Source organism: Schistosoma haematobium, chromosome 5, assembly GCF_000699445.3.
Source record: "Schistosoma haematobium chromosome 5, whole genome shotgun sequence".
Classification (NCBI taxonomy): domain Eukaryota; kingdom Metazoa; phylum Platyhelminthes; class Trematoda; order Strigeidida; family Schistosomatidae; genus Schistosoma; species Schistosoma haematobium.
In genome coordinates, this window is record NC_067200.1 from 12,520,855 (window position 1) to 12,533,713 (window position 12,859).

A 12,859-nucleotide genomic window follows, 5' to 3' on the forward strand; every position below is an offset into this window, starting at 1 on the left:
GTAAATTCTTCGGTCGAAAACCAGCGTAAGTTTAAAGTACTGTTATGCCAACTGATATGTTGGGACAAACAAGTGAGCAATGCTGAGGTTAGGCATAGAGTACCGGGTAAACATGTCAACTTGGTTGATGGGGTAATGAACCTTCACCAACTGAGATGGTTGATATATGTACTAAGTTTGCTCAAACATAGCCTATTTCAATGGGCGATATTCATTGGTCTGGATCTGAAGTGAGCTAGTATTGACCATACCAAATCGCTGACTATTGGACTAAACTGTAATGGTAGATGGAAAATATATGGTTGGAGTCGTTGCTACTATCGTAACCAATAAGTAGAAATTCTGAGTGACATAGCTTAGCATCAGTCACAATAGCGAAGATGCACCCACAATTTTGTTTCTATTAGATCTTCAGTTTTAAAAATATCTTAGACTTCTATTCTCTGACTACAGTCCTTTCGAGTCATGTCTAATGTTTTTTACTATTATTGATTCTGTTAATACTTCTACTCCTCGTGCATTTGTCCTGGTAATTTCATTTTGTTGGTGTGATATGATGTGTCAACTTGAACCAATGCACATTTGTGCTTGGTTTTACATTCCTTATGACCGACCGAAATCACTCTACAATTGTTCTTTCCCCGTTCTTAATACGCAGTTTACTAATGTTTAGTAATGACAACTAGTCAACACCAATACTGTTCTTAATAAGTTGATCCTCCATAAGTGTATTGAATCCGGCTCGACACATTTCTTAAGTATGCGAGGGACTATCTTATAGAAATACAATCATAAACTGGTTACAGATTTCATTTCATAGTTATATATGTTATTTTGACCATTACATCTCTAATTGAAGCGTTGGTTCAATGCTTAAGGCGTTTGACTTTCAATCACTGAGTTGTGGGTCCGCTTCATCTACTTCAGTTTGAATAACTTTGTAGAGTATCACTAGCTCTCACACACTTGAGGTGGGACTGAAGTTATTATACACTAATTCGAAAATAATAATCTCATTGGATATGTGTATATAGTTTACAATTGTTGTCAGTATATTCAAACTCATTAATGAAATTTTTTAATTGTATAAACTATCCATTTTATTTGTATGTTTTTCTAGCTTTGGTTTTTAAATAATTAACAGTAGTCAGCTATACACAATGCCGGACTTGGAAGACATGCCCACCCTTTCAAGTTGACACACCACAATGTCAATATAGTGAGATGGTAGATTGGTAGAAGTTATAACCGTACTAGTGGTTGTGCAGAAAATTAGGCATAGACCGTATGATTCAAGAAAAACGAATGAGTTTGTGAAATATTAAGTCTAAAATAGTTTTGAGACCCAATATATAAAAAAAGAAAATTATGAATATATCTGTGTTATTATAATTAAATTTAAGCCTTGGTCACTCAAAGTCCTCCAAACACCACTGTTTAAAATAATTACGCAAACCCTAACCAGATAGGCAGTCTGCACCAACCAACATGGCTCAGTTCCAACAACAAACCTTTTTAACGGTTCAGTGGATTATATTTGACTTTTTTTAATGGTGATACTTGTTCTTCAATAATATGTTTGTTTATTTTTTCTTTTATATTTCACAGGGTGTTTGGTGGTATAATACGATGAAATTTAGTAATAACAATGTACTGTTGGATACAATAAGATATTTTTGTGGTGCATTCATGCGTTCACCTTATATGGCAATGCCACGTATTATTAAAGTATTATCCACTGCATATGAATTCAATCCAAATTATAATAAAGAAATAATTTGTCGACCAAGTGATAACACTGAACTACCTCCGGTTAGTTGTTTCCCTTTTTTATTGGAATTTTATCAAGTTAATTTATATTTAAGGAAAGTTTTGCAATGGTAGTAACATTATACACTGCTAGATGTACGAGTTATCGCCGTAACATATTTACATTTTGATGGTGTGTTGTACTCTCTGTTTAATAGATGGTTTCAACACAATGCCTTCATTGTTATTCTGAACATCATCATCATCATCATCAGTCCCTACTTTATTTTGAAATGTTTGTAATGCACAAAAGAATTCACCCAAACAGTTGTTCATCTGGGTAAATATTAATAACCTAGCTAAATTTTTTGGGTCATCATTACATCAAATGTTTATTTATCTTCATAAATTTTCCTGTCTTAGATTCACTTTCTTTAACTAATTATGTGTGATAAGCGCATGTACTTATCTGCCTTTTTATATCGTTTACAAGTTATTGAGAAGTTAATGACTAAGAAGTACCACCACAATATTTCATATACCATCGTACTCTGTTCTTTGGAAGAACAAGGAGTAATTCCTACGTTAAATATATTATTAGGTGATAGAAACGGGTGTCCCGAAAGAGAACATATCTGATTGTAAACGTTTACGTATGCATATCGATGGCAGCAAATTGACGTTTAAAATATTTAATATCTATGTTTTTAAATATTCACAGGCTAAATACTTATAAAACAGGTAATTCACTACAGTATTGCATATTTTGTACTGTGACCTCATTGCTCTAATCAAACATATGGTATTAAATGAAGCAGTTTATTATTGTCATCATTATTTGACTAGTTTGATGCGGCAATATTGTCTATAACCAGGTTAACTTAAATTCATTCAATGTTTTAAAGGTAGTGTTCATCTGGTGTCTGTCACTGAAGTACTGAGTAGCTGTTTTACCCTATTTTTGGAATCTTCACCTATGTGGACCCAAAATACCATTTATGTATGGATCTAAGAATTTTCACAGGTCCCATAGTTTGTTAAATCACCTAATGTCATAAGAGTGACTCAGTTATACTCATCAATGATAACATTGAATGATAGTGTCATCTATAATTCTAGTTGATTGAAGTTGTAAAAAATGAGGACTATTCGATGCGTTAAGTCTGTGGCTGCTTTTCTGTTGTTCATCGGTTAATGTCCACTCCTGGTAAAATAATCTTCAAGGTGAACTAAATTTTACTTCATGAAACACTATTCAGTGTTTTTTTCCATTACCTATATATAGTGTAGTGTGTCATCATTAGTAATGATTTCACTGATATTAAGGTCTGGATTTTCGATCAGTCTTTATTTGTCGTATGTCCAACGTTTTCTGGTTGTCTCTGTATAGTTGATTGTCGAAACGTACTTGGCTACGGGTAAATTCACCTGATAACTCTCAGATAAGACGAGACACGTGTATTAAATTTCACTGGCACTCACAATCTATCTTATTTAAAAAGATAGTGGATTATTGTCTAAAATACGATAGTCGTCTTCAAACATACAGCATAATATATAATGTTATGAGTTTAACATTATTTTGTTTAGCTTAGTAGTCAGAGATCTACACAGTACAGTCAACACTGAATAACTAAGGTGTTGTTATTTATTATTTGAATGTTATCTAATTACATGTATATCTAATCAGTTATTATTAATTTACTCTTTTTTTCTATTTCCACATTATTCCTAGTTAATTATGCAGATACCATTCTTCACTATTTTTAAAAAAGCCATCGTTGGGTCACCATATTCAGTAAAAGCTAGAGCATTGATTTATGCACATTTGGAACGTTTAGAGCTTCCAGCTAACACTTTACATGTTGGTAAGCGTTCGTACCATCTCTTTATCTTTCTTTTTTCATCGATTCCACTTTTTTGTCAGTATGGAAATTTGTGGAGATTGTAGTATTTTAACAGTTGAATTCACTAGTCGATCTAAGATAGACCGCCATTAAAAACCTGAAAGCACTGGGTCGTGGATGTGCACAGTAGGAAAAATGTTACTATATTTCTAGTTTTTACATGAGAAGATTCTAGTGTCCTCCAAGTATCGACTGGCTCTGATTGGACAAGAATTAGCCAATCAGTGTGCACCAATCCAATCGTGCATTGAGCATGCTTTAATGCAATCTATGTCCCGCTAACACTAATGAATTAATCTCCAATAGATTTGATAAGTTGTATTACATTGATGCACACAATTAATGTCCAATCGATTAGTCATTGGATAGTGATTCATATTATGTTCATTTAATCATTTAGTGGTGATCGAATCCTATCGAATAAATTGCAATATGGTCACTGGTCTAAGTGACTGGACATCGCATACATTATGTTAAGATGTAAGGTGATTACAGATAGTCAACAGGAAACTTTAAATATAGGTTTCGTGTTGGTTCAGGTTCGTCAGAATGGTATAGCTTCAACCTCAAGGTAATTGGTGAAAACCCGTACCATCCAGTCTCTTAGTCTGTGATATTACTCAATGATCCGGCTAACGACTGACCCTCCATAAAGGGTACACATCGTTTACAAGCTCCAACCAGCAAGGAACTTAGGTTCAGAGTTCCCTACCAGCCGACTGTTCTCAACCACCTTGCACACATTTATATTTATGTAAACTGTGTACTTACTTGGATCACATGCGTACGCTCTTTTCTGACGGACAGAACCTCCAGTAATAGTATAGAACTCCAGAATCGATTATTTCATAGGCAGTTTGACGACTTTTTGCAAAAATGTTGAAGAAAACTAAGCTTAAATGTATCGATGGGAATGTAAAAAGTGTTTAATACTATCAAAGAGATTTCTTAACTATCGTTCTTATATCTTGTGGACGACAACCGAGGGTATTTCTAGTTTGCTAAAATCAATAGCCAGTAACTATTCACCTCTGTTTCTTGTCGTATATTAAGTTTAACTACTCCCTAGCTAAAATCCAACCCTGTATATTTTGTCCGCTTGAAAGTTGTTGCTTTTCTAACCTGGTAATCATTAGTATGAATCGGTAATTAATTGTAAGGAATTCTTGTCGTTGAATAGAGAATGACTACTTCGCCAATCTGCTCTAACTATTCTCAAAAGCAGAAGAGTAAACCTAAAGGAATTAAATGGCCTTATAAAATAAACACACTAAACATATCACACAGTAGTGTAAAAGTTATGTGCCCACCAAGAGATCTTAAGTTCCTGGGTCCGATTCCCGACGGATCGTGAATACGCACTACTAAGACGTCCCATAATAGGGTGAAACAGTTGTCCAGTGCTTCCTGGCTTTCAACAGCTGTTTAACAAATTTCAGTCGGTGATGTGTACTTAAACAATATTCACATATCTCCTATTATTTACAAAATTCCTTGTGAAAGCACACTAAAATGTAGGCAAGTTAAATCATAAAGTACGATCATAAATCGTTAGACAGTGTTTATTATAAGGAATTCGTGAAATTCTTTTAGGCACTTTTAGGTTTCTTTTTTAAGTGCTTTAAGGTATTGCATTTTGTCAGTATCGTTCATGTAACAGAAGACTTTTGAGTAAAATTCAACAACCTATGTTTCAGTCATAATCAACTTGGGACGTGGCACAAATATTCATTGACCTAAGCTATCATACCAAATTATCACACACAAGATCAAAATAATTAGTAAAGGAGTTAAAGTAATGTAGTAGCTTTGATAATAAGAAAAGCTATGCGTTGAAAATATATTTCAAGAGAATGGAATGAAAAGGTAAGTATGAAGTTATACTGAATCACAAGACATTCATTAATATAAAGAGATTATACATCTACGCTCTTGTGATCGATTGTGAACTATATTACCCAAGGCGTGTGTTTAACCAGGGATCATAGTTATACAATCTGTATTTCTTTTCATTAATTTTTAACTCATTCACAATAATTTATCAAACATTCTGTTCTGGGCGGTTTATTCTGGTCTGTTTATCTTTTTCCCCTTGTGTCTTTGTTTTCATATTTACAGATAGACAGTATATTATTAAACATTCGCCTCGGTTAATTGACGAAATGATCAACAGTTTGCTATACGTTCTAGCTGTGGCAATGGACGAAGGTTTGTTGAGCGACGTAATTTCGTTTTTTTAGAAAAACTTATCTGTTACCTTGAGGTTGATTTGGTCAAGTACATACCATTATTACTGGCATTATTGTTACTTTTATTGAGGTAGAATAGTTTAAATATGGCTAGCAGTGGAATCAACGCATTTTGTCCTATTTGGGGCTAGTTATCTGACTGTACCTACATCCCACAATTGATGTTCAATTGTCAAAAAACGAGTGATGATGCAAATCATTACAGACAAAATTAAAATTCATACCCGTTGTGCAAATAGGTAGCTATTTGGATTCAGTAGCTAAGGGGTTGACGCTTTAGTTTTTGGAGCGAAAAGTACTAGTTTCATATCCTGGATGGGATGCAGATACCTCTTTTTGACCAGTCCCAAATAAGACGAAACGCGAGTTCTGGATCCCATTACTAGTCATATCCTATCTATTTAATGTAAACTTATGTTATAATGGCAGTATCGAGGCAATCCTAGCAGGCTGCATATATGCCAGCCAAGACTGATCAAATTTCAGTCAAAAATATTAATAACGAAATAATAAAAATCATTAAACATTAAATATATTACTATTATTAGCATTGTTGCCTTCTTGCGTACTGTCCTTGTTGAAAAGGAATTTAACATGGTCTTACCGTGAGAAACAGGATTTCAGAATCAGCCAGATGATAACCTATAGACTTTGCTACGTAGTTAGTAGTCACTGTCTTCATATATATATATATCAGAAGTTATGACCATATAGCTGTTTGGGGTGACAGTGTTTGAATGAATCGAATTTTACATAGATCACTTATATACTCCTTCCAAATTATGAATTCAACTCCTTGTTGATGATGATGGCCTGAAAAAAACTAATGATAATTACGTGTAAAAATATATCTAAGCCTTTTTTAGTACATCGAGTATTGAGTTGTATTGCTCGTTTAAACTGGCTTTATTGATATTCTTTCTGTGTATCACTTATCAAATAAGTCATGATTATTCAATTGCGCACAAATAGTTAAGGTTCAAACAGTAAAGTGCTGTGCTGAATCTTCAATACGAACGTCAAAATGGTATGTTGGTGCATTTATCTGAATATGTTCAAAATAGGACGAAAAACGCATCCTAAATTCCATTATTATCCACAAGCTATTTATTCTACGTAAACATCTGACAATATGACGATATCGAGGCAAACTGTCCTCAGTGTATCTGCCGACGAAGGCGGTTAAAAAATATGGTTGAGAATATTGACCATTGGTTATTTCTTTATCCTTGCTAATAATAATATAAATTAAATTGTTGATTCATTAGAAACAATTTTACAACTTACAGCTAATATCTTGATTAACATTTAACGGGGAATGTTGCTGGCGATGTCCTGCATGATAGATTAGAGGGGAGCAGTTAATAGGTTATTCTACTTAGCTGATCTTACGTTGACGCTTTCTAATAGACCAGTGATATCTACTCAAACAAAAGATAAGCTACCTGAGTTGACCTCTTCAATGTGCATTTAAAAATTCATCTGCTCCTGTAGTGATACCTATAATTGGCATACTACCAGGTAATTTAACTAACAAATAAGTGAACATTTCCCAGCTTGGTTTGGAAAAGATCAGGCAAAGATAATACACAGTTTTATTTTGGCACAGTTGATTAACAGTGGTCATATAATAAATAGAGCCAAATCATTTTAAATAATTTATCGCATACCTTCATCATTTTGTAATGGGGTTCGACCCTATCTCATACATATAGCAGAAGCTATAAGAATTCGAGCCTATAACCCTAGTGTATATGTTCAGAAGAAATTTGTGACAGCCTTGTTCCTTCCTTGACAGTATATAACATAGTAAACGATTTATACTGATTTTTTTCACACTCTATTTATTTGTCATTTTTCACCTTTTTTCATTTGTACTTTACACTATCTAATTATTTACGCACTTCCTGTTACGTAATTTTTATAATATTTTGTGTTCTTATTATTTTAACAATTTTTTAGATTCGATTTTAACATATTTCTCATGTTAACTAGAAATTTTGTTTTCCTTATCATTCTTATCATTACCATTCGTAAATCTGTCTAATTAACATTAATTTGTACTTTTACCTAATATACGAAAGGGGTTTTGTGGATATAATAGTAATTTAATAGTTGAGTTCATGAGTCAATTAAAGCTAGACCACCATAGAAACCTGGAAGCACTGGATCGTGGATGCTGACTGCTGAGGTATCCCACAATAAGACAAAACAGCTGTCCAATGCTTCCAGGTTTCCCATGGTGGTCTATCTTCAATTGTCTCATGAACTCAACCATTATTTTACCTGATAAATAAATCCACCAGACATATAGTTGATATTCTTCACAGCTAACAAATTCCTAGATGTTTCTTGAAGCATTGAATTACATACCACAATTTGAAATGTGTTTTTCTTATGAACTGTTGTCTGTGTAAAAGAATAATTTAGATATATTCGAAAAGGATACACGGAACATTTATTTCTGTCTTGTTTTAAAACTTCTCATAATTCAGAGGTTTGTTTGTAAAACATTTTGGACTTGTTAAAGGTTTTGTTCACTTGCTTTTATTCTACTGCTTAAGTTGTTTTTTTGTTATCGATATTGAGTTTAACAGAGTGACTTGTATGTACACACTCGACATTATTTAATCAACGATGTTATCAAAGAAAAAAGTGTGAATCTGATACGCGTTATACAATAAAGGTTATAATTGATCTATGTTATTCATTTCTAAGCCTAGTCCGTTCCAGTTTGTTCGAAAGAAGTCGGTCAGTATTAGAAAACACTAGACAAACATGATATTAGTTACACCTCAGTGATCAATCAGTTATATATATAATACACCTATTGTTTTTGTATTATACTGTTCTAGCTAATTCAAGACATAAAACACCGCAACATTTAGCTACCATAGAAAATTGTATGCATTTAATTCCGATGCTGGTTCAAGCACTTACGGACAATGCTTCACCGTTACTCCAACTTCCACATATCACTCAAACTCAACTTAGACATATGGCGACTAAACAAGTGAGTTTACTATAAACGATATAAACCTTTTCTATCTCATTAAATGACCACTAATATTTCATTGAAATCATAGACCGATCAATGTTAGACTAACATTGGAAAACTGGAATCACTGGACGACCGTTTCTTCCTAGTGACAGTTCGGTTGTCTATATGTTAGACGTTTATACGCGAAACCGAAGGTCCTGGGTCTGATTCCCGAGTGCAATACCGTGAATTCACACCGCTGAGGAGTCTCGTAGTATAATGCAAAGGCCGTCTAGTGCTTCCAGGTTTTCGATGGTGGCCTAGCATTTATCGGTTCATGATTTCAATGAGACTCAACGATCTTCACAACCCTATACTGACGACCACGAATACGTTTAGATTTCCTAAATTTCATCATTACAAATGATAGTATGTTAAATACGTAGAATGTTTGCAATTGATTGATCACTGGGTGGTGATCAATGTCATGTGTGTCAGGTCCTTCTTAGTGCAGATCGAATCCTACCAACCAAGTTGCAATATGGCCATTAGTTTAGGCGACTCGACATTGAGTGCACTATGTTGAGATGAGATGACGGTTGTAAGTAGCCAACGGGAAACCATGGACCCGGGTTTCTTGCTATTCGGCACTCTTCAGCAAGCTGTACTTGTCGGAGATGTATGCATCCGTTTAACGTTCTACACCATAATGGCACGACGAAATGATAATGTCAAAACTTAATGCCAGAGTAATAGAAGGAATAAGAGTATCTATAATAGTAGTAGGAAACATTAATCATAAACAATTTGGTTTAGGGTGGAAGAAATTCGCAAAACAAAAAAGGTACAGGATCTCATAAAACACATGGAATGAATCCATTTACCTTGTTACGACTGATTCTAAACCATATCAACCAACATTTCCAATGATAATCGCGAGAACCCTATCTAAGTAATCCGAGCCTGTTAACATGATTCAGTTGAACAGTCAGTTGTTTCATGAGTTTATGTTACGTTTTGGTTTAGCTGCCTCATTCACTCTCTTCCTACCTGCAAACATTGCACATAAAGATTATCGACTGTCTTACATGAATGTCCCAACCACCTCAGTTGATGAATACTCCCTACCTCAACAATCGTTTCACTATATTTGTGTATTATCCTTCATCTAACTTCAACATTTCTCATTAAATCAAAATCAAATAGTCTGTATTTTCAATATAAGTTGATTAACCAAAAGTCTGACTGTCAGGCAGTTTATATAGCTAATGAGTGACTACTATCCTGACTAAATATTTGACTATTTTTAAGTGGGATGGTGGGAAATTCATCTTAAGAAACTAAAGACTAATGATCATACGATAATTACTTAATACAATTACTTAGTGGAGATTTCGTATAACTTAAATGGTAATTTTCATCGCAAACTAACATCTAGCGGAATATAAAAGATTCCTATTTCTAACCATATTTATTTAATCAACATATTGAATATATATTTCCCTTCACAGCGTAATATTAAATCTGTTCGACAGTTGATCAATTTACCAGATGATAAACGTAGAGCCCTTTTACGAAGTCTTTCTGATGAACAATATCGTGATATTCTTATAGTTAGTTCTTCTATGCCCTATTTAGAATTATCCTATCGATGTGAAGTAAGTGATTCATTTCATGCTATCGATGTGTATTTCGTTTTCATGATAATCGTTTTTTAAAGTTTATGTCACAAGTTAATCTTAGTTAGACAACCATTTGAAACCGAAAATCACTGGAAAACTGTTTCGTCTTAGTATGGGGTTCTTCAACAAAGTACTCCCAAGACCTGTCAGGGTTTAAGACCTAGGATCTTCAGGACCCATACGGATCGCTTAACCTCTAAACTTCCATATCAGGATCCGATTATTCGAATTTTTAAACTACTAAATTCTATAGTCTTCACAAATCCTCTGTAGTAATTAGCTATTGTTCTTTTTTTCATTTTTCAGTGCAAAAGATGAACTCTGTTTCTCTTTCTTTATTTTTACTGTTGTTGAATACTCATTTATTTGGTGATGAATGATTGTAGAAGGATAAGTACACACCAAAATGTCTTTAATTTTTGTCAATAAAATTCTGTAGCATAGCACAGCTTGGACTATTACAAGAAATCTTTGATTTTTAATTCTCTTTTGGATACCTTATCAGCACATTCAACTGTTCATAATCGCATTATTGCGATTGCTTTACTGGTTAGTCTCGATAAAGACGAAATCTGGATACAGATCTACCAGTTTATTTCAATTACTAACTGATATCGAAACAAAATCCATCGAATGTCAACTTACTTGTATGAGTCACTACATCGCAACCTAGTCGATAAAATTTGATCAGCTCTGAATAATAAACAAACATGATATAACTGTGTTATTCTATTTGTATAGCTTCATTATTTACAAACATCCAAACTATATTCACATACTGCCAAAAAGATCCCTTATCCCAAAGTTTCAATGGACGTTATCTCAATCAGTCATAAGCAATGTAAATCACAGCACATATATTCATCGATTCGAATCCCTACATTATATCAGTATAGTGAGATAAAATTATTACGATAGGTGCCCGGATGGTTGGAGTAGTAACAACATCAGTGCCAGTTGAAAACTTTAAGAATATGCATTATCATTCGAGAAGAAAGATTAAATTCACAGAATAAAAAATATAAATTATTCAAGACCTAAAGAAAGTCAAAAAGTGAATAATACATATCTGCGTCATATTACTCTACGTCTTCAACCATTCGTTACAATGATTGAACTGACTTTAAACATTCAGTTTATATCTGCCTACACGACGCAAACTAATCGTCAGTCGATTTTAAGGAGTGCCCTCCTTTTGGTTTAGCTACTCTTAGCTTCCTTCCAAACAAACGTCCTTTGTCAAGGTAGACAGTTGCTAAACACATGTAATACTTGTTCCAACCACCTCAGTCGATGAAATATTATGCTAACTTACTTATTTAATATTTCAACTTTAAAAAGAAAGTTTAGTCACATTCTTTGTCATTATTACATAAGCTGCAATTTCTACTATCATGTATTCATCACCTCCTAAAGGTTTCCGGTTATATAGATCGCAAACTATCTTAAAAGATATACAGTTATTTTGTTTCCCTCTCTCGTTCTACTTGCAAATTTTTTATTCTATTTCTTAATCCATTAGGTATTAGATGAAGATGAAGATGATTCAAGTATTTGGCCATTTAGTATGGTTACAGTTACTGTTCTATTAAAACGTAAACCATTATTAGATCCGAATGCAGTGAATAATGCTACAAACGTTAATGGACATACCACTAATACTAATACAATTACTACTAATTCCGGTACTACTAATTCTCCTACTACATTATCCGATCCAAGTTATTTCGATCGTGGTCAAACAATGCAACTTGACTGGAATGCCTATAATAATAGTGATTCATTGAATTCTAAACTTTATCCTGTCGCTGATATACATGGTACAGAGACGTTAAAATCGTTGAATTATGATGATTTTCTTGGCAGTGGTGGTGGTGGTGATGAAGATAAGGTAGTAAGTTGAAGTTTTGTTTTGTCATCGTTGTTGTTGAGCCATTCATTTATTCTGTTACATGGTTTTCTGTTATTTTAATTGTTTGTGACTCATCACCAATGCGCATTCCCGACCTAGCGAGCAAAAAACATCAAATACAGAAGCTTCTCTCTCGTGCGTGGATGTCTAACCTATAGACCACTAAGCCGGCATCCAACGGTGTTAATGTCTAACTTTAATCAATCCATGATCATGCGTAACCCTTCATCCATTGCCTTGCGGCGGATAACTGTCTCAGTCCCAACTCGAATTAAAATCCACTGGTCATGGCTTCTCACTAGAAATCCAGCAAATCCATTTTGAAGCTAGTTACTAGTGAGCACATAACTGTTATTAGTATGGTCATCCAGAGCCTCAAG

General features: G+C 33.9%; 1 protein-coding gene across 1 annotated transcript in view; it reads left to right on the plus strand.

The window, feature by feature from the left end:
* SEC63 (secretory subunit) overlaps window positions 1-12,859 on the plus strand; it is a 34,613-nt gene that overhangs the window by 10,565 nt on the left and 11,189 nt on the right. The window contains exons 8-13 of the mRNA XM_051217505.1: window positions 1,609-1,812; window positions 3,485-3,617; window positions 5,775-5,864; window positions 8,761-8,918; window positions 10,397-10,543; window positions 12,090-12,461. Coding sequence (XP_051064919.1) covers window positions 1,609-1,812; window positions 3,485-3,617; window positions 5,775-5,864; window positions 8,761-8,918; window positions 10,397-10,543; window positions 12,090-12,461 — 1,104 coding nt within the window. The remainder of the gene's footprint in view (window positions 1-1,608; window positions 1,813-3,484; window positions 3,618-5,774; window positions 5,865-8,760; window positions 8,919-10,396; window positions 10,544-12,089; window positions 12,462-12,859) is intronic.